General features: G+C 49.9%; 1 protein-coding gene across 3 annotated transcripts in view; it reads left to right on the forward strand.

Moving 5' to 3' along the window:
- LOC117510099 (citron Rho-interacting kinase) overlaps positions 1-23,348 on the forward strand; it is a 582,117-nt gene that overhangs the window by 29,621 nt on the left and 529,148 nt on the right. For all 3 annotated transcript variants that reach the window (XM_034169719.1, XM_034169717.1, XM_034169718.1), the window contains exon 2: positions 21,671-21,814. In XM_034169719.1, coding sequence (XP_034025610.1) covers positions 21,704-21,814 — 111 coding nt within the window. In that variant the 5' untranslated portion in view covers positions 21,671-21,703. The remainder of the gene's footprint in view (positions 1-21,670; positions 21,815-23,348) is intronic.

Raw genomic sequence — 23,348 nt, forward strand, 5'->3', positions numbered from 1 at the left:
TTTCTCTGCTGACTGACACTGTGTGTGTTTAACCTGAACTACTATTTGCAGCCGTTTTCCTGGAGTGTTTCCTTATCTAGAGGATTGGCGTTTGGTGTGACAGCAACGGCTTTGCCTCACACCCCAACTCAGATAAGTGGTTGACCAGGAGCTGCACGAGTGTGTGTGATTGGAGGTTCTCCCTCCTTTACTTAAGACAGACTGTGGGATTACTGAGTGTGCGAACTCACACTCATCTGGACTGTCTCTGTTCTCTGCCAGCAGTACCGGGTCTGACTGCTGAAGACAGCGGCCACCTGGGGCGCAGGGCTTGGCGGCTCCGGTGTTCTTCAGCTCCGTTGGTGGTGGAAGCTGTGTGGGGATCCAGCTCTTCTCTCTCCAGGCGTCTTCTATCGTCGAGCCTGCCCACACGTCACCTGGTGTATGATTGACAGTCCACCATATTGTTATTGTCTGTACATTGTTGTGCGATTCACAACATTAAATTGTTACTTTTTGGCTTATCCATTGTCCGTTCATTAACGCCCCCTGTTGTAGGTCCGTGTCATGTCACTTTCACAACAGGATTTCTCGGCCAGCGTCATGGATCCCGAGGGGCGTCAACCATCGCTTGAACAGCCAATGGGAGAGCGAGGTGCACAGGCAGGAGGCGTGTTGGGTGAGCTGCAGCACATCTTAACCGCCTTTGCCGCTCGGTTGGACTTAGTTACCGAGCAGAGCAGTGTTCTCAATCGCAGGATAGAGGCTCTCACCGCCCAGGTGGAAGCGCGTGCTCAGGGCGCTGCTGCAGCACCTCCTCCTGCTGACCATGTGCCAGAAACAGACATTCCGCTGGTCGTTCAACGACCCCCCCCCCCCCCCCCCCCCCCACTTTCTCCTGAAGCATACATAAGCCCTCCGGAGCCATACGGAGGCTGTGTGGAGACGTGCGCGGACTTCTTGATGCAGTGCTCGCTCGTCTTTTCACAGCGTCCCGTCATGTACGCGTCGGACGCCAGCCGGGTGGCTTACGTTATAAACTTGCTTCGAGGAGATGCACGCGCCTGGGCTACGGCGCTTTGAGAGCAGAATTCATGGCTCCTAACGGTTTATACTGAGTTTGTGTGGTTGTTCCGACAGGTGTTCGACCACCCTCATAGAGGCGAGACCGCTTCAAGTGTGCTGCTGTCGATAAGACAGGGCTGTCGGAGCGCAGCAAAGTATGCAGTCGACTTCCGCATCGCGGCAGCGCGAGCCGGCTAGAATGCTGTTGCGCTCCGCGCCGCCTTTTTAAACGGACTGTCTCTGGTCCTCAAGGAGCACCTGGTGGCGAAGGACGAGCCGCGGGATTTAGATGGGCTTATCGACCTGGTTATACGGTTAGACAACCGATTAACAGAACACCGACGGGAGCGAGACGAAGGGCGTGGTCAGGCACAAGCCGTCCCTCTTCCTCCCGGGTCTGAAAGGGAGCCGACTTCCCCACGCTCCGTAGGAAACTACAACAGTTCCTCGGTTTTGCAAATTTCTACCGGAGGTTCATCAAGGGCTACAGTCAGGTAGTTAGCCCCCTGACAGCCCTGACCTCCACAAAAGTCCCCTTCACCTGGTCGGATCGGTGCGAAGCTGCGTTTAGGGAGTTGAAACGCCGGTCCTCAACTGCACCAGTTCTGGTGCAGCCCGATCCCCATCGCCAGTTTGTTGTTGAAGTGGATGCCTCTGACTCAGGGATAGGAGCCGTGCTATCCCAGAGCGGGGAGTCCGAAAAGGTTCTCCATCCATGTGCCTACTTTTCCCGCAGGTTGACCCCAGCTGAACGGAACTATGACGTCGGCAATCGGGAACTTCTTGCGGTGAAGGAGGCTCTTGAAGAGTGGAGACACCTGTTGGAGGGAGCATCGGTGCCATTTACAGTTTTCACGGACCATTGGAACCTGGAGTACATCCGGACTGCGAAGCGTCTGAACCCCAGGCAAGCCCGCTGGTCGCTGTTCTTCGGGCGTTTTGACTTCCGGATCACCTACCGCCCCGGGACAAAGAACCAACGATCTGATGCCCTGTCCCGGGTGCACGAAGAGGAGGTCAAGACTGAGCTGTCAGACCCCCCTGACACCATCATCCCCGAGTCCACTGTCATGGCCGCCCTTACCTGGGACATGGAGAAGACCGTCTGGGAGGCCCTGACACGGAGCCCGGACCCGGGGACCGGTCCGAAGAACAAACTGTACGTCCCACCAGAGGAGAGGGCTGCGGTCCTTGACTTCTGTCACGGTTCCAAGCTCTCCTGTCACCCAGGGGTGCGAAGAACCGTGGCAGTGGTCCGGCAGCGCTTCTGGTGGGCGTCTATGGAAGCCAACGTCCGGGAGTATGTCCAGGCCTGCACCACCTGCGCCAGGGGCAAAGCTGACCATCATAAGGCCCAAGGCCTCCTCCAGCCTCTGCCAGTGCCTCGTCGCCCCTGGTCTCATATCAGCCTGGACTTTGTCACGGGCCTCCCACCGTCCCAGGGAAACACCACCATCCTAACGATAGTGGACCGGTTTTCCAAGGCGGCCCACTTCGTGGCCCTCTCGAAGCTCCCGACGGCCCAGGAGACTGCAGACCTCCTGGTCCACCACGTCGTGCGTCTGCATCAGATTCCATCAGACATTGTCTCGGATCGTGGTCCTCAGTTCTCCTCCCAGGTCTGGAGGAGTTTCTGTAGGGAACTGGGGGCCACCGTCAGTCTCTCATCTGGGTACCACCCCCAGACGAACGGGCAGGCAGAGCGGACAAACCAGGAACTGGAGCAGGCCCTCCGTTGCGTGACCTCTGCGCACCCGACGGCCTGGAGTGACCATCTGGCCTGGATCGAGTACGCTCATAACAGCCAAGTCTCGTCTGCCACCGGCCTCTCCCCATTCGAAGTGTGTTTGGGGTACCAGCCCCCATTGTTCCCGCTAGTGGAGGGAGAGGTCGGGGTGCCCTCGGTCCAGGCCCATCTGAGAAGGTGCCGTCGGGTGTGGCGTACCGCCCGCTCTGCCCTGCTCAAAGCCCGGACGAGGGCCAAGAACCATGCAGACCGCCGGCGTGCCCCGGCCCCTGCGTACCAGCCTGGGCAGGAGGTTTGGCTTTCTACAAAGGACATTCCCCTGCAAGTGGAATCCCAAAAGTTGAAGGACAGATATATCGGACCTTTCCCTATCCTCAAGGTCCTCAGTCCATCCACCCGGTTTTCCATGTGTCCCACATCAAACCTCACCACGTGTCACCCCTCTGTGCCCCCTGCCCGGCGCCGCCTCCTGCCCGGATCATCGACGGAGAGCCGGCTTGGACCGTGCGCCAGCTCCTGGACGTCCGTCGGAAGGGCCGGGGGTTCCAGTATTTGGTGGACTGGGAGGGGTATGGACCCGAAGAACGCTCCTGGGTGAAGAGGAGCTTCATCCTGGACCCGGCCCTCCTGGCCGACTTCTACCGGCCGCACCCGGACAAGCCTGGTCGGGCGCCAGGAGGCGCCCGTTGAGGGGGGGGTCCTGTTGTGTGGGCCGCTGAAGAGGAGGTACTGCTGGCCCACCACCACAAGATGGCGCCCTGCTTGTAGTGCGGGCTTCAAGCACGAGAGGGCGTCGGCTTTGCTGGAGGTGACAGCTGTAATCAATCAATCAATTTTTTTTTTTTATATAGAGCCAAATCACAACAAACAGTTGCCCCAAGGCGCTTTATATTGTAAGGCAAGGCCATACAATAATTATGTAAAACCCCAACGGTCAAAACGACCCCCTGTGAGCAAGCACTTGGCTACAGTGGGAAGGAAAAACTCCCTTTTAACAGGAAGAAACCTCCAGCAGAACCAGGCTCAGGGAGGGGCAGTCTTCTGCTGGGACTGGTTGGGGCTGAGGGCATCAATCAACACAAGCTGTCACCCATCACCACCACTACAAAGACCGGACTGCAACTCCACCTCCTCGCCGAGAAATCAACTACCATTCAGGTAATTTCTCTGCTGACTGACACTGTGTGTGTTTAACCTGAACTTCTATTTGCAGCCATTTTCCTGGAGTGTTTCCTTCTCTGGAGGATTGGCGTTTGGTGTGACAGCGACGGCTTCGCCTCACACCCCAACTCAGATAAGTGGTTGACCAGGAGCTGCACGAGTGTGTGTGATTGGAGGTGGAGGTTTTCCCTCCTTTACTTAATACAGACTGTGGGATTACTGAGTGTGCGAACTCACACTCATCTGGACTGTCTCTGTTCTCTGCCAGCAGTACCGGGTCTGACTGCTGAAGACAGCGGCCACCTGGGGCGCAGGGCTTGGCGGCTCCGGTGTTCTTCAGCTCCGTTGGTGGTGGAAGCTGTGTGGGGATCCAGCTCTTCTCTCTCCAGGCGTCTTCTATCGTCGAGCCTGCCCACACGTCACCTGGTGTATGATTGACAGTCCACCATATTGTTATTGTCTGTACGTTGTTGTGCGATTCACAACATTAAATTGTTACTTTTTGGCTTATCCATTGTCCGTTCATTAATGCCCCCTGTTGTGGGTCCGTGTCACATCACTTTCACAACACTATTAGTAAAAAAAAAAAGTAGAAAAAGGGGGTGTTCACAATAATAATAGCATCTGCTGTTGATGTTACTCAAGACTGTTATGTTCAAACTGCTTTTTTAGCAATCCTGTGAATCACTAAACTAGTATTTAGATGTATAACCAGTTTTTCATGATTTCTTCACATCTGCGAGGTATTAATGTTGTTGCTTTGGAACCAAGATTTTGCTTGTTTACTAGTGTTCTTGGGGTCATTGTCTTGTTGAAACACCCATTTCAAGGGCATGTCCTCTTCAGCATAAGGCAACATGACCTCTTCAAGTAGTGGTCAACCTCTTAATGATACCTGGTATGTGATATATATGTTATGTGTTGACGCGGGTTGAGGAGCGGACCTGCGTCTGACGGAACCCAGCGCTAAAACAACCAGAAAGCGGTTCCAATAACAAAACAATTTATTTTTCCAGCCTTTGGTGCATAACAAAGTGCACAAATAAAAGCTGCGTCAGTCTGGCGGAGTGAAGGACGGCACGCTCTCCAGCGCCCAAAAGGATCGAAGCCTGGCGCTTCTGGACCCACGTTCACCGCCAAACACCCCCCAGGTGGACATGACAAACCGACTCTGCGAAGGATAGCAAAGGTGAGGTAAGTCAGCAGCTACAACTAATATCCTTCAAAAGGCACACACTATCAGCAACACATTCAGGTCTGTATTTAAGCTTTATGTAAATGAGCAGCTTCTCACAACAGGTGGAGGATCATCAGTCCGCATGCCACGGCAGTGAGAAGCGAGCTGCACAATTCTCATCAAAGTTCAAATACACTGCGTAACAAAATACCAAGTTACTATTAACAATTATTCAGACAATTAATCACCTCTGATGTGTGCTGACAGCATGTGTCCCTCACCCTTCCTCCTTCACAGGCACGACATGTCAAACCCAGGCGCGGTCCTCAGCGTCTCACAAACAAACATCACAAAGTCGAGTTCCCGGCAATTCTGCTTGAATCACACATGACTTAAATGCAGAACGCCATCTCATTATCTGCTTCAGCTGAAAGTCTTTAAGCTTGCACGTGAGCACCATACACAGGTGCTGCACATCATGTTGATGAGGGTGAAGGACTCTTCTGCCTTTTCTCCACAGACAATAAATCAGTTTGCATACCACCTGGAGAGAAAAGAAAAGAACACCAAAACGTCCAGCCACACCCCCCAAACACACAACAGTACCCCCCCTTTAACGGGAAGCCTCCTGGCGACCGAACAGACCAGGTCCGAGAACAGCACCTCCCTCCGGGGTCCACGTCAGGAAACAGACAGCGTAACACTCCCAAGGTCCACCAGAGACAACAGGACAGGGCACCGCAACTGGAAGGCCGGCTGGCATCAACAAAAACCCCAAAACAGTCCCAAATACAACCTAACATACAAGAAAAACATAAAACCCACCCAAAACCTCCCCAGGGGACCGTCCCATCCAACCCCGGGAAGAAAAGAAAAACGCCCAAATGCAAAAACCCAACAAAGCCCCACAAACACAATACAAACATAAATGCATAAAAAAAAAATAACAAACAACCCCCCCAGAACGACTTGCAGAGCCCAACACCCCCCAGAAGGCCTTTACCGCCGGTTCCAGGAGGAATAGCCAAAACCGGAATCCCACAAAGGTCCCCAGGTACACATGGAGCAAGCGGCGCCCCCCAGAGGACCGTACCGTCAAACCCCAGGAGGCACCCTCCCCACAACCCAGGAACCCCAGACCCGGCCACACTTGGCTAGGCGGCCCCACAAGCCAATTCCCCTCCAGAGGACCGTCCCATCAACCCTGGAGGTGGAACCCGGAAGGAAACAAAAAACATCAAAGACCAACCCCCGGAGGACTACCTTAAACAACCCCGGGGGCAAATAAAACAACCAATAAGCTCTGTTACCTTCCCCGGCACCCCGAAAGACCCCAGGTCCTTTCCAGAGCCCCTCGGCGGCTCAATCTTGGCGAACGGCACAAAACAGCAAGCCGGGGAAGGGATCAGGAAAAACTAACCCTGCCCCAACCCCAAGGCGCAGCGGAAAACCGGAAATACGTCCGGTGTCTCAACCCGACCATACCCCAGCCTATCGGGAGGGGTGGAACTACCGAAATGGCGAACGGCAACAGATCGGCCCACCCCTCCGACTGAGGCATGTTCCCGCTGCACCACACCCCGGCAACACCAATGACAAACGGTACAAAGGCCCACCGAGGCTGGAGTGAAACCGGGCCCTAACTAAATCAGAAAAAAACGCCCCTAACAACCCCCCCTAGGTGCAGAGGTCTTCTGAGAATGCTCAGCATGACCAACCTGCACCACCCCACCGCCCACAAGACGAACGGTCTTGGGGCGAGTGAGGGTTGGGGTTAGGGAAGTAGGGAAACAATAAAAACAAACAAACGACCCCAGAACCCAACAAAAAATACCTAAAGACACATAAAAACAACAACGATCAAGTGAGTCCAGACGGGCTTCTAACCGCCTATCGTTCACTCCACCAGACACGCCTCTGACTCCCCAAACAAATTATAACCCCTTTCAAAGAAACAAAACAGTAGTCCATACAAGTTTTTTTTTTTTTTTTGTATGTGTATTATTTCGCCTGTCCCAGAACACCTGGAGAGACGTCACCACTATTTTTCTTGACGCTTCTATGACGGGGCAATATAGCGGCCTCAGCTCATCCGAGCTGCATGGGCTCATCTGCAAGAGGAGCCAGAGGTCCCGTCGGAGGAGCCTCAGTGGGGCGAAGAAGAGGCGGCCCAGATCTGTGTCGGGGAAAGCCCCGAGACAAAAAAAAAACGTTCTAATGGCTGCCCTCTCTCGCGTCCACGCTCCTTCATCCGATCATCTAGACGAATCACCAATGATATTAGCTCATCTAAATCATTTGGCTCGTCATGGACTACTAGCTCGTCTTTTAATGGATCATTTAAACCAACCACAAACACTCTGCTTAATGCTGCGGCATTCCAACCGGACTGAGCAGGAAAAATTTGGAAATCCACAGAATAATCCGCCGCACTCCGCCTCCCCTGCCTGAGATTCAGCAACCGCTGGGCAACGGTAGGAGCAAAAACCAGCGAACATTGCATCAAAAACGGAGCACAAGCTTCAACGTTTCCCGCATAAGGCTCCGGACGACAAATAATCAATTCGGAAGCCGAATCTCTGGGTGACGGAGTTATCTGCACCGGTATCGATGGTGCCGCAGCTTGAGCAGCAGGAAGCGGAACGGCTTGCGCTGCAAGCTCCGTAACGCGGACATCTGTTTGTTTAATTTGGTTGGTGAGATGCTGTAATTGCTCCCATATTTTCTCCAAGTGTTCTTGAACTCTTTCGGCGAATGGAACCGCCTCTGCCGCTGGGTCCATTATGGAATGGCCGGGAACTACTGTTATGTGTCGACGCCGGTTGAGGAGCGGACCTGCGTCTGACGGAACCCAGCGCTAAAACAACCAGAAAGCGGTTCCAATAACAAAACAATTTATTTTTCCACCCTTTGGTGCATAACAAAGTGCACAAATAAAAGCTGCATCAGTCTGGCGGAGTGAAGGACGGCACGCTCTCCAGCGCCCAAAAGGATCGAAGCCCGGCGCTTCTGGACCCACGTTCACCGCCAAACACCCCCCAGGTGGACACGACAAACCGATTCTGCGAAGGATAGAAAAGGTGAGGTAAGTCAGCAGCTACAACTAATATCCTTCAAAAGGCACACACTATCAGCAACACATTCAGGTCTGTATTTAAGCTTTATGTAAATGAGCAGCTTCTCACAACAGGTGGAGGATCATCAGTCTGCATGCCACGGCAGTGAGAAGCGAGCTGCACAATCCTCATCAAAGTTCAAATATACTGCGTAACAAAATACCAAGTTACTATTAACAATTATTCAGACAATTAATCACCTCTGATGTGTGCTGACAGCATGTGTCCCTCACCCTTCCGCCTTCACAGGCACAACGTGTCAAACCCAGGCGCGGTCCTCAGCGTCTCACAAACGAACATCACAAAGTCGAGTTCCCGGCAATTCTGCTTGAATCACACATGACTTAAATGCAGAATGCCATCTCATTATCTGCTTCAGCTGAAAGTCTTTAAGGTTGCACGTGAGCACCATACACAGGTACTGCACATCATGTTGATGAGGGTGAAGGACTCTTCTGCCAGCACCTTCTCCACAGACAATAAATCGGTTTGCGTACCACCTGGAGAGCAAAGAAAAGAAAAGAACACCAAAATGTCCAGCCACACCCCCCCAACACACAACAATATAGGCCCAACACCATAGTAGGAGAAACATGCCCACATCATGATGCTTACACCACCATGCTTCACTGTCTTCACTGTGAACTGTGGCTTGAATTCAGAGTTTGGGGGTCGTCTCACAAACTGTCTGCGTCCCTTGGACCAAAAAGAACAATTTTACTCTCATCAGTCCACAAAATATTCCTCCATTTCTATTTAGGCCAGTTGATGTTTTCTTTGGCAAATTGTAACCTCTTCTGCACTTGTCTTTTATTTAACAGAGGGACGTTGCGGGGGATTCTTGCAAATAAATTGGCTTTACACAGGCGTCTTCTAACTGTCACAGCACTTACAGATAACTCCAGACTGTCTCTGATCATCCTGGAGCTGATCAGTGGGTGAGCTTTTGCCATTCTGGTTATTCTTCTTTCCATTTTGATGGTTGTTTTCCGTTTTCTTCCACGCATCTCTGGTTTTTTGTCCATTTTAAAGCACTGGAGATCATTGTAGATGAACAGCCTATAATTTTTTGCACCTGCGTATAGGTTTTCCCCTCTCCAAACTACGCTGTTCTTATGAACAATGTCTTGAATGTCCCATTTTCCTCAGGCTTTCAAAGAGAAAAGCATGTTCAACAGGTGCTGGCTTCATCCTTAAATAGGGGACACCTGATTCACACCTGTTTGTTCCACAAAATTGACAAACTCACTATGCTACTATTATTGTGAACACCCCCTTTTCTACTTTTTTTTTTTACTAATAGCCCAATTTCATAGCCTTAAGACTGTGCATATCATGAATGCTTGGTCTTGTTGGATTTGTGAGAATCTACTGGTCCCTTATTTCCCATGTAACAATAAGAAATATACTCAAAACCTGGATTAATATTTTTAGTCACATAGCACAACTATTATTCTGAACACTACTGTAAACCAGTAATGTGCAGACAGAAACAATCAATAAAAACAGTACAAGTATGGACCGAGGAAGTCATGTCAGCAGAGCGGAGTGTTTTCACTCACTCAGGATGTAGACTTGGATGAACAACCATCAGCTGTTCTTTCTTACATAAATTTATGTGCTGCTAATGTAACAACCAAGATAACCAAAGTACTCCCTAATCAAAAACCATCAGGAACGGACACTGCTCAGGACTCAGAACACTGCTTTTAAGTCTGGAGATCTGCAGGCCGACAGTGGTTCACAGAAGAGATTGAGGAGGGGCATCAAAGAAGCCAAATGCACGTATAATGTACACATTGAGGACCACTTTAAAAACAACTCCATTCATTGACTACAGCTGCTCAGTCTTAAGCCCCAGTGACAGCATTGTTCCAGATGCACTAAACCAGTTCTTCGCTTACTCTGATCACCAAAGCATAGATGTCGACAACCGTCCTCCTCAACCAGAAGAGCAGACCATAAAACTGAAGCACCACCAGGTTAGATTCATACTGTGGTGTAGTGACAGCAGAAAAGTGGCTGGAACAGATGGAGTGCTTAAGAACTGTGCAGACCCTGCTGGCAAAGGTGGTTCCTGACAACAATAATCTTTCCCTGGAGCAGACTGTTGTTCCCATCTGGCTGACGTTTGCTATAATTGTCAGCTCCCCAAGAAATCAACAGTGCACTGTCTGAATGACTGTCACCCAGTTGGTCTAACACCTGTCCTCACACTTCATTACATCAAGGCTGCCATTCCTGCTGGTCTGCATCAACATCAGTTTGCATATCAGATGAGCAGATCAACAGAGGACGCCATCAGTACAGCTCACCACACAGCACATACAGATCTGGATCAGCAGAACACTCCTGTGAGGAAGCTCCTTGTTGATTGTAGGTCAGCATTCAGCACCATGATTCCTCACAAGCTGTTTCAGAAGCTCAGTACCTTAGGCAGTTTATTTGGTACACGGATCATGAACTTTTTGAGGGACAGCCCACAGAAAGTCAGGATTGGAGTTTTCACATCCTCAGCTGTGTTCCTGAGCCTGGGGAACACAGTGATCCTGACCAGACCCTCTCTGAATCTGTTTGTCTTGAGGTTTCTTCCTCAACATTATCAGAGGGAGTTTTTCCTTACCACTGTCGTCTGTGCATTTGCTCAAGGGGGTTTGGTAAGGTTAGACCTTACTTGTGTGAAGCACCTTGAGGCAGCTTTGTTGTGATTTGGTGCTATATATGTTGTGTGGGCCGCTGAAGAGGAGGTACTGCTGGCCCACCACCACCAGATGGCGCCCTGCTTGGAGTGCGAGCTCCAAGCACGAGAGGGCGTCAGAGCCGCTGGGAGTGACAGCTGTCACTTATCAGCACCAGCTGTCACTCATCACCATCACTATAAAGGCCGGACTGCAACTCCACCTCCTCGCTGAGAAATCAGCTACCAATCGAGGTAACCTTCTCTGCTGTGATTTTCTGTAACTGAAACATTGTTCTGTGTGCAGCCGTGTTCCTGCGGGCTCTGTCAGAAGCTGGACTGGCGGATAGTGGGAGGGCGACGTTCTTCGCCTCTCACTCCATCCAGGAAAGAGACCAACAAGAGCTGCACAGGTGAAATTGTTTCTGGAGGTGGAGGTTCTCCCTCCCGGAGGAACTAATCAAGGGACGATTACTAGGTGTGTCTTCACCCACCCACCATTAACTGTTTCTGTTTCTGCCAGCAGTACCTGGTCTGACAGCTGGAGATGGTGGCCACCTGGGTCTCGGGACTTGGCGGCTCCGGTGTTCTTCAGATCCGCTGGCGGTGGAGGCCGTGTGGGATCCGGCTCGTCTTTGGACAGACGTCTTCTATCCTCGAGCCTGCCCACACGTCACCTTGTATACGATTGACTGTAATCCTCTATTGTTTTTGTCTGTATTCCATTGTGCAATTCACAACATTAAATTGTTACTTTTTGGCTCATCCATTGTCCGTTCATTAACGCCCCCTGTTGTGGGTCCGTGTCACTACAACTTCCCAACAGGATTTCTCGGCCAGCATCATGGATCCCCAGGGGCGTCAACCATCGCTTGAACAGCCAATGGAAGAGCGAGGTGAACAGGCGTGAGCAGGAGGCGTGTTAGGTGAGCTGCAGCAAATCTTACCCGCTTTCACTGCTCGGTTGGACTTAGTCACTGAGCAGAATGTTATTCTCAATCGGAGGATGGAGGCTCTCACCACCCAGGTGGAAGCGCGTGCTCAGGGTGCTGCTGCAGCACCTCCTCCTGCTGACCAGAGGCCTGAAACAGACATTCTGCTGGTCCTTCAACGAACCCCCCCACCATCCCCTGAAGCTTGCATAAGCCCTCCGGAGCCGTACGGAGGCTGTGTCAAGACGTGTGCGGACTTCTTAATGCAGTGCTCGCTCGTCTTTTCAAAGCGTCCTGTCATGTACGAGTCAGACGCCAGCCGGGTGGCTTACGAAATAAATTTGCTTCGAGGAGAGGCATGCGCCTGGGCTACGGCGCTCTGGGAGCAGAATGCACAGCTCCTAACGACATATACTGGGTTTGTGAGGGAGTTCCGACAGGTGTTCGACCACCCTCATAGAGGCGAGACCGCTTCAAGCGTGCTGCTGTCGATAAGACAGGGGTGTCGGAGCGCAGCGAAGTATGCAGTCGACTTCCGCATCGCGGCAGCGCGAGCCGGCTGGAATGCTGTTGAGCTCCGCGCCGCCTTTGTAAACGAACTGTCTGTGGTCCTTAAGGAGCACCTGGTGGCGAAGGACGAGCCACGGAATTTAGACGGGCTTATCGACCTGGTTATACGGTTAGACAACCGATTAACAGAACACCGACGGGAGCAAGACGAAGGGCGTGGTCAGGCACAAGCCGTCCCTCTTCCTCCCGGGTCCGAAAGGGAGCCGTCTTCCCCAAACTCCACAGCCAGGGTACTCCACCTGACGACAGCTCCCCCTGCTGCCGTTGTTAGGGAAACGAGCAGGACCAAAATGAGATCAGATCAGAGACAAAGGAGGCTGGTCCGTGGGGAGTGTTTTCTCTGCAGCTCAACCGAGCACACGCAGAAAAACTACCCCAAACGGTCAAAACAGCAGCACTCGTCCTTAGAGACTGGGCTATGGGTGGGTCATAATACTCATGCGGGGAAACCCCGACGATCTGCACGCATCCCAGTTACGATCCTGAGTGGGGATCTAACCCTTCACGCCCCAGTACTGGTGGACATGGGGTCAGAGGGGAATCTGCTGGATAGCAGATGGGCAAAGAAGGTTGGGCTCCCTCTAGTGGCCTTACCGTCACCATTGTCGGTACGGGCACTAGATGGCACCCTTCTTCCACTAATCACACATCAGACACAGCCAGTCACAATGGTTGTGTCTGGAAATCACAGGGAGGAGATTGTGTTTTATGTAACACCTTCTACCTCCCGAGTGATTTTGGGTTTTCCATGGGTGTTAAAACACAATCCCCGGATTGATTGGCCGTCTGGGGTTGTGACGCAGTGGAGCGAAACCTGCCACCGGGAGTGTTTAGGATCCTCGGTTCCACCCTGTGTGACAGCTAAGGTGGAGGTTAAAGTCCCCCCAATCTGACGGCGGTGCCTAAGGAGTACCACGATCTCGCTGACGTCTTCAGCAAAGATCTGGCACTCACGCTGCCCCCGCACCGTCCGTACGATTGTGCCATTGATTTGATACCGGGCGCTGAGTACCCGTCCAGCAGGCTGTACAACCTCTCACGTCCGGAACGCGAATCAATGGAGACCTACATCCGGGAGTCGTTAGCTGCCGGGTTGATCCGGAACTCCACCTCCCCGATGGGTGCTGGTTTCTTTTTTGTGGGCAAAAAAGACGGCGGACTCCGTCCATGCATTGACTACAGAGGGTTGAATGAGATCACGGTTCGCAACCGATACGCGTTACCTCTGTTGGATTCAGTGTTCACGCCCTTGCATGGAGCCCACATTTTCACTAAACTGGATCTTAGGAATGCTTATCACCTGGTTCGGATCCCGGAGGGAGACGAGTGGAAGACGGCATTTAACACCCCGTTAGGTCATTTTGAGTACCTGGTCATGCAGTTCGGCCTCACCAATGCACCCGCGACGTTCCAAACATTGGTTAATGATGTCTTGCAGGACTTCCTGCATCGGTTTGTCTTCGTATATCTGGACAATATACTCATCTTTTCCCCGGATCCTGAGACTCATGTTTAGCATGTACGTCAGGTCCTGCAGCGGTTGTTGGAGAACCGGCTGTTTGTGAAGGGCGAGAAGTGCGAGTTCCACCATACTTCTTTGTCCTTCCTGGGGTTTATTATCTCCTCCAACTCCGTCACCCCTGATCCGGCAAAGGTTGCGGCGGTGAGAGATCGACCCCAACCAACAAACCGTAGGAAACTACAGCAGTTCCTCGGTTTTGCTAATTTTTACCAGAGGTTCATGAAAGGCTACAGTCAGGTAGTTAGCCCCCTGACAGCCCTGACCTCCACAAAAGTCCCCTTCACCTGGTCGGATCGTTGCGAAGCCGCGTTTAGGGAGTTGAAACGCCGGTTCTCGACTGCGCCAGTCGTGGTGCAGCCCGATCCAAAATGCCAGTTTATAGTTGAAGTGGATGCCTCTGACTCAGGGATAGGAGCCGTGCTATCCCAGAGCAGGGAGTCCGACAAGGTTCTCCAGCCATGTGCCTACTTTTCCTGCAGGTTGACCCCGGCTGAAAGGAACTATGATGTCGGCAATCGGGAACTTCTTGCGGTGAAGGAGGCTCTGGAGGAGTGGAGACACCTGTTGGAGGGAGCTTCAGTACCATTCACGGTTTTCACAGACCATTGGAACCTGGAGTACCTCTGGACCGCCAAGCGTTTGAACCCCAGGCAAGCCCGCTGTTCACTGTTCTTTGGGCGTTTTGACTTTCAGATCACATACCGCCCCGGGACGAAGAACCAACGGTCTGACGCCCTGTCCTGGGTGCACGAGGAGGAAATCAGGACCAAGCTGTCAGACCCTACAGAAACCATCATCCCCGAGTCCACTGTCGTGGCCACCTTCACCTGGGACGTGGAGAAGACCGTCCGGGAGGCCCTGACACGGAACCCGGACCCGGGGACTGGACCGAAGGACAAGATGTACGTCCCACCAGAGGCCAGGGCTGCAGTCCTTGACTTCTGTCATGGTTCCAAGCTCTCCTGCCACCCGGGGGGTGCGAAGAACCGTGGCAGTGGTCTGGCAGCGCTTCTGGTGGGCGTCTCTGGAAGCCGATGTCCGGGAGTATGTCCAGGCCTGCACCACCTGCGCCAGGGGCAAAGTCGACCACCACAAGACCCAAGGCCTCCTCCAGCCTCTGCCCGTGCCTCATCGCCCCTGGTCTCACATCGGCCTGGACTTCGTCACGGGCCTCCCGCCGTCCCAGGGCATGACTGCCATCCTCACGATAGTGGACAGGTTCTCCAAGGCGGCCCACTTCGTGGCCCTCCCAAAGCTTCCGACGGCCCAGGAGACAGCAGACCTCCTGGTCCACCACGTCGTGGTACTCAATTCTCCTCCCAGGTCTGGAGGAGTTTCTGCAGGGAACTGGGGGCCACCGTAAGTCTCTCGTCTGGGTACCACCCCCAGACGAACGGGCAGGCAGAGCGGACGAACCAGGAACTGGAGCAGGCCCTCCGCTGCGTGACCTTCGCGCACCCGACGGCCTGGAGCAACCATCTGGCCTGGATCGAGTACGCTCATAATAGCCAAGTTTCATCTGCCACTGGCCTCTCCCCGTTTGAGGTATGTTTGGGGTACCACCCCCATTGTTTCCGCTAGTGGAGGGAGAGGTCGGGGTGCCCTCGGTCCACGCCCATCTGAGGAGGTGCCGTCGGGTGTGGCGTACTGCCCGCTCTGCCCTGCTCAAAGCCTGGACGAGGGCTAAGGCTCATGCAGACCGCCGGCGTGCCCCGGCCCCTACGTATCAGCCTGGGCAAGTGGTTTGGCTATCTACAAAGGACATCCCCCTGCAAGTGGAATCCCAGAAACTGAAGGACAGATTCATTAGAGCCTTCACCATCACCAAAGTCCTCAGCCCAGCCGCAGTGAAGCTGGTAGCTTCAGCTTCACTGCAGATCCATCCGGTTTTTCATGTGTTATGCCTCAAACCCTGCCATACCTCTCCACTCTGTACCCCTGGACCGGTGCCGCCACCTGCCCGGATCATTGACGGGGAGCCGGCTTGCATTGTACGCCGGCTCCTGGACGTCCATCAGAAGGGCCGGGGGTTCCAGTACTTAGTGGACTGGGAGTGGTACGGACCCGAAGAACGCTCCTGGATGAAGAGGAGCTTCATCCTGGACCCGGCCCTCCTGGCCGACTTCTACACCCGGCACCTGGACAAGCCTGGCGCCCGTTGAGGGGGGGCTCCTGTTGTGTGGGCCGCTGAAGAGGAGGTACTGCTGGCCCACCACCACCAGATGGCGCCCTGCTTGGAGTGCGGGCTCCAAGCACGAGAGGGTGTCAGAGCCGCTGGGAGTGACAGCTGTCACTTATCAGCACCAGCTGTCACTCATCACCATCACTATAAAGGTGATGCTGCAACTCCACCTCCTCGCCGAGAAATCAGCTACCAATCGAGGTAACCTTCTCTGCTGTGATTTTCTGTAACTGAAACATTGTTCTGTGTGCAGCCGTGTTCCTGCGGGCTCTGTCAGAAGCTGGATTGGCGGATAGTGGGAGGGCGACGTTCTTCGCCTCTCACTCCATCCAGGAAAGAGACCAACAGGAGCTGCACGGGTGAAATTGTTTCTGGAGGTGGAGGTTCTCCCTCCCGGAGGAACTAATCAAGGGACGATTACTGGGTGTGTCTTCACACACCCACCATTAACTGTTTCTGTTTCTGCCAGCAGTACCTGGTCTGACAGCTGGAGACGGTGGCCACCTGGGACTCGGGACTTGGCGGCTCCAGTGTTCTTCAGATCCGTTGGCGGTGGAATCCGTGTGGGATCCGGCTCTTCTTTGGACAGACGTCTTCTATCCTCGAGCCTGCCCACATGTCACCTTGTATACGATTGACTGTAATCCTCTATTGTTTTTGTCTGTATTCCATTGTGCAATTCATAACATTAAATTGTTACTTTTTGGCTCATCCATTGTCCGTTCATTAACGCCCCCTGTTGTGGGTCCATGTCACTACACCTTCCCAACAATATAAATGAAATAAATAAATAAGAATTTGGGTGTCACAGGGCTGTGTCATCTCCTGGACTGGTGTGAATTTAATAACCTAGATCTCAACACCACTATTACCAATGAAATGATCATGATCTTCAGACAATCAAGGTTTGCTGAGCTGCCCAGCCCTCAGGTAGAGAGGGTCTGGAACTTCAGGTTTCTTGGGAGTCCAAATTTAAGCAGATCTCTTGGGCTCTCTGTTAAACAAGCCCCAGCAGGACTTTACTTCCTTAGGAAGCTAAAGCAGTCCCACAACCTCAACAACTGCTGGTAAACTTTAATTGTGCAACCATAAAGAGGCTGCTGACTTATTGCTGGACAGTGTGGTGTGGGAGCTGCACTGAATGGACCAGGAAGGTTCTAGCACAGGTGTGAGGGCAGCTCTGCATAACAAAAGAGAGCCAGCTGCATCATTAAGGACACGTCCCACTGTGGACATTGTCTGTCCTCCCATCCCCTCAGGGAAGAGACACATGGCCATGCAGACCCAACAGACTAAAGGTATAGTTACACTATGACAAGATGAGTAAACTGATTAGTGATGGATTAACATAATTTGTCTGGTGGCAAATATCACTTAACCCGCCAAACTCTGGTAGATCTGGGGATCTGATGCATGGATGATGTCACATTTCTACTGGAAATACAAAGAGCCATATTCAGCAGAATAACTTCACTGGTTTCAAGACATATATGCATGCTGGACGGAGCTGGATTTGAGTGGGATTCGCTGAGGTCTGAATGCAGATGTGGATAGAATCTGGCTAGCTCGAGGTTCATGACGTCATACTCCCTCATTACATTTCTGCTCTGACAGCATCCTCTTCACTGTGCTGATGTTCAGTGTAGCTGCTACAACAAGGACACCAAACAGTCTGCTTTCTCTGCAGTGCCTTCTCACCAAGAGAATACACCAGGTGTGCTCTGCTGTCCAGATTCACATGCACAGTCTGTTTCTTCAGTCTGACCTTTGTTAAATGAACAACTGGAATGTTGCTAAATTCTGGTGCCATTTTCCAAACAGTTATACACAAAAAATAACACAACAGCAGCTTCTAAAAACAACGAACAGCTTCACAAGATGGCAAGACTTTCTTAAAATAAAAAAAGGTGCTTAATATGTAAAAAGACTGTATTATTTATTGCACATGTTGATATCCGTTACTGAATGTCCATGTTTGTGTTTGTGGGAGGGGACAGGTTGGGGTGATGGATGCTACAGCTCTGGGGAAAAAAAGCTGTTCCTTAGCCTATTAATCTGTATCCTTTTTGTGTGATACCTCTTCCTCAAGGGCAGAGGAGCAAACAGGGAATGTCCCTGGTGGCTGTTTCCTCGCAGATGGCCCATGCTTTCCTCTGCAAGTGCTCAACATACACAGAGTCTAAGTCCGGGAGCTCAACTCCTACAATTGTCTGTGCTGTCTTCGCCATCTGGGACAGTTCTTTTCTGTCCTCTGCTGCACAGCTGCTGTACCACACTGTGCAGCCCTTGCTGGGTTTTTCTGCTTGGTTCTGTCTGTCTCTATCTCTCTTGTCTGTTTCTTGGTTCTTGGTGGTGGGTGTTTCACTCTCTCTGGCCTGGCCCTTGTTCTGGTGCTTTCCACACACACCTGTTCCTTATTTGTAGCTTGTCACTTGGGGTTATATAAGCTCACTGGGTGCTTTAGTCCCTCGCCAGATTGATGTGCCCTGTGCCTCTTTCCAGCTCTGTTCCTTGTATTCCATAGTCCTGCCTGCCTCATTGTGTTCCTGACCTCCTGTCTGTTTGATCGACCACGCCTCAGCCTGATGATTTTTGTACTGCTGTATTTTCTGGACTGCCTACTCATGTATCGACCTCTAGCATCCTCACAAGTAAACCCTTCCCTTTTTATGACCAGAGATGTTTGTTCGATCTGTGCATTTGTGCCCAACCGTTTCTGACCAACAAGCCTGATACATGGTAACAACATAGATTCAAGATATTTATTCAAAACCCTGTAGTGAAGGAGTGCCTCCTGCTGGCAGAATGTTGGTCTGTGTTGGTTACTGCTTCATCTCTGTCTTTGGTGAAACAATATCTTCAGTGGCACAGTGTCTTTATTTTTTACGCCTGTGCAGGAATATCTGAATTACCTGATTTTATTACAGAGATTAGAGCATGCCATAGGTATTAAAGGCACTGCGCTGTGGTGGTTTGAATCATATTTATCTAATAGATTACAATTTGTTCATGTAAATGGGGAATCTTCTTCACAGACTAAGGTTAATTATGGAGTTCCACAAGGTTCTGCGCTAGGACCAATTTTATTCACTTTATACATGCTTCCCTTAGGCAGTATTATTAGACGGCATTGCTTAAATTTTCATTGGTACGCAGATGATACCCAGCTTTATCTATTCATGAAGCCAGAGGACACACAGAAATTAGCTAAACTGCAGGATTGTCTTACAGACATAAAGACATGGATGACCTCTAATTTCCTGCTTTTAAACTCAGATAAAACTGAAGTTATTGTACTTGGCCCCACAAATCTTAGAAACATGGTGTCTAACCAGATCCTTACTCTGGATGGCATTACCCTGACCTCCAGTAATACTGTGAGAAATCTTGGAGTCATTTTTGATCAGGATATGTCATTCAAAGCGCATATTAAACAAATATGTAGGACTGCTTTTTTGCATTTACGCAATATCTCTAAAATTAGAAAGGTCTTGTCTCAGAGTGATGCTGAAAAACTAATTCATGCATTTATTTCCTCTAGGCTGGACTATTGTAATTCATTATTATCAGGTTGTCCTAAAAGTTCCCTGAAAAGCCTTCAGTTAATTCAAAATGCTGCAGCTAGAGTACTAACAGGGACTAGCAGGAGAGAGCATATCTCACCCATATTGGCCTCTCTTCATTGGCTTCCTGTTAATTCTAGAATAGAATTTAAAATGCTTCTTCTTACTTATAAGGTTTTGAATAATCAGGTCCCATCTTATCTTAGGGACCTCGTAGTACCATATCACCCCAATAGAGCGCTTCGCTCTCAGACTGCAGGCTTACTTGTAGTTCCTAGGGTTTGTAAGAGTAGAATGGGAGGCAGAGCCTTCAGCTTTCAGGCTCCTCTCCTGTGGAACCAGCTCCCAATTCAGATCAGGGAGAGAGACACCCTCTCTACTTTTAAGATTAGGCTTAAAACTTTCCTTTTTGCTAAAGCTTATAGTTAGGGCTGGATCAGGTGACCCTGAACCATCCCTTAGTTATGCTGCTATAGACTTAGACTGCTGGGGGGTTCCCATGATGCACTGAGTGTTTCTTTCTCTTTTTGCTCTGTATGCACCACTCTGCATTTAATCATTAGTGATTGATCTCTGCTCCCCTCCACAGCATGTCTTTTTCCTGGTTCTCTCCCTCAGCCCCAACCAGTCCCAGCAGAAGACTGCCCCTCCCTGAGCCTGCTTCTGCTGGAGGTTTCTTCCTGTTAAAAGGGAGTTTTTCCTTCCCACTGTCGCCAAGTGCTTGCTCACAGGGGGTCGTTTTGACCGTTGGGGTTTTTACGTAGTTATTGTATGGCCTTGCCTTACAATATAAAGCGCCTTGGGGCAACTGTTTGTTGTGATTTGGCGCTATATAAATAAAATTGATTGAAATTGATTGATTGATGAGTCAAACAGAAGAAGGGTTACTAGCTAGCTGTAGTCAACTACAAGGACTAGCCATCCCAACCATAAAAGTCAGTGTCTTGCTGTTGTCATTGATTTGATTAACACCCGTACAGGATTTAAAATGTGTTCAAAATATATGCAAATGAACACAGTAAATTTTGCAACATAACATACACTCTACCACTTGACGCTCCAATTTGCAATGTTGCCATTCCTTCACACAACAATAAAAAGATGTTTTGGCATTGAGGATAAGAAGCAATGAACCATACACCTGTTAAGGAGTGCACTTCTCCACATATTCTCTACTGGGGACAGGTCAGGTCTGCAGCCAGGCCAGTCCTCTACCCATACTCTCTTCTACCACAATTATGCCTTTGTGTGTAGAATGTGGTTTTGCAATGTCTTGTTGAAAAATGCATGGAAGTCATGGTGCCTTGTGTGCATGTGCACTCCACAGTAGGTGATTTGGGTTTGGTTTTCTGTCTGAGATGAGGCTCAGTCTACCTTTCTGTGTTGTCACTTTGTTTTGAATTTGTTTTGTTGGTAGTTCCTCTTAGTACTGGGACAGCCAAGAGGTTTCTCTTTCCTGTGTCCAACCATCAGCAGGGAGAACAGCCAAATAGTTTCTCTTCCTCTTGCTCTCTGTCTTCATGCTAGAGTGATATATAAAGACAAAGGAAAAATAATTCTTTGTATGTGTATGAAAATACAGTAAGGTATATCTAAGGTGGAACTCTACTAGTGTATACTAAGGTACACCTAAATATGTTAAAAACAAAAAGAAAAAAAAGAAAGAGAGCAGAGCCACTTAGTAGGTACCTGGTCTTGAGAACCAGGGATGGTAGGGATTAAGGGATTAAGGTTAGTATGTTATTCTCAACACCAGATTGCTGGGACTCACTCACTCACTCACTCACTCACTCTGTACTTCTGTGTTACTGCACTGTCATTCCTATTGTTTGTCTGATTTTTGATTTTTATCGAGTTGCGTAATGCCGTGATGTCATCTGTGCCAAATGTTCCAATCATAAACATGAACTGAATCACACACTGTAAAATGTCACAAACTGCCAGATAAGTAGATTTATGATGTGGTTATGCATTTCCAGGTGGAGCAAGAGATCTCATTGGTCCAGAGGAAGATGTCAGACCTTGAGTCAGTGCTGCAGCAGAAGGATATTGAGTTAAAGGCCTCTGAGACCCAGAGAACCATCTTAGAACAGGACTTGGCGACGTACATCACTGAATGCAGTGTGAGTAATGCTATGGCTTCTGTGGACTGTTTCTTATTTCCAGGGTGTAGGTGTTCCAGGTGTGCAGACTTACCCCCAGTCTCAATTCTCTTTTGTACCCCTACCCCTATGCCTACCCCTTTAAAACAAGGGGTAAGGTGAAGCGGTGTGCCTCTAGCGCTATGAATTGAGACACCCCTCCGGCTTAGGAGAAAAAAAAAAAAAAACTGCCCGTGTCAAACTGCCGTCTTCACTGTTTAACATGCAACCGAAGCGAAACTTGTTGCTGTAGCCTGTTTGCTGTTTTTATTTTCTCGCCTTTCTGCGTAAATGCAAAGAAACAGAAGTCGCAGATTTTTTTTGACGCATCGCAACCATGTCATGTTAATTAATTTAATTAAATTATAATTTATAATAATAATAATAATTAATAATATTAATTAATTAGTGATTAATCAATGTTAATAATGCTAATAATAATTAATCAATAATGGTAATAATTAATATTGTTTGCTTAATCATTAATTGATTGATTAGTAATTAATTAGTTAGTAATAAACACTTGAAATATATCAGTCTGTGTGCAATGAATGTATACAAGTTTCACTTTTTGAATGTAATTACTGAAATAAATCTACTTTTTCATGATATTCTAATTATACGACCAGCACCTGTATGTATGTTTTGGGCTGCATCTAGTTCTGTTAACCTTATAGTTCTTTTTCAAATTCTCCCATTTTTTGCGTCCAGCCCTATTTCCTTTAGAAATTTCCTTGACAAATAATATCAGTCTGTTAGGACGTCAGGTTATGTGATACACATATACCTGTGTGTGTATATATTTTCCAACTTACTCCCATTGGTGAAACTTCTCATTTTCTGCCTGAAAGCTTATTAGGAAACGAGTGTGCTCAGGGCTCCCTGTTTGTTTACAAAATACACACACGTTACAGACCTTGAAATCCAACAGCAGGGGTCGCTATTATCCAAAGATTTATGAACATACAAATTAATGTGCTTATCTTTTATCATGATTTTCTCCGTTGTGAGATATAAAAGTGTCTTATCGTAGCATTCATGTGTATGTGCATTATTACGCCTCAGCGCATGAGCGAAGTTCCGATATTCCTCAGAACAACAATATACGCAACATGCATCCAGCAGCATACACGTTGCTGTCATAGACAACCGCCTGTAAAGTTTTTTTGGCAAGTTATAACTTTCTAAACAGCGTAATTTGTAATGAAAGCCGCTTCATTTGCGCAGCTCTTTTGGCGCCATGTTTGTTTTTTTCGGATACAGCGGTAAGCTCCTCCTACCCCTCCAAACGGAGTGTGCATCCAGATTCACTCCAAATGGAGGGGTTTGTAGCCCTCCGCCTCCCCCTCCGCCTCATTCCAAAAAGGGAATTGAGACACTCCTCTGTCTCTCATGCCCGTGCAAAATGGAGGGGAAGAGGTAAGGGGAAGGGCCAAGTGGTAGAATTGAGATTCACCCTTAATCTACATCTGTTTAACCAGTCAGTATCAACGCCACCAGCAGCAAGTTGTCTCTG

This window comes from Thalassophryne amazonica, chromosome 5 (genome assembly GCF_902500255.1).
Source record: "Thalassophryne amazonica chromosome 5, fThaAma1.1, whole genome shotgun sequence".
In the NCBI taxonomy this organism is placed as follows: domain Eukaryota; kingdom Metazoa; phylum Chordata; class Actinopteri; order Batrachoidiformes; family Batrachoididae; genus Thalassophryne; species Thalassophryne amazonica.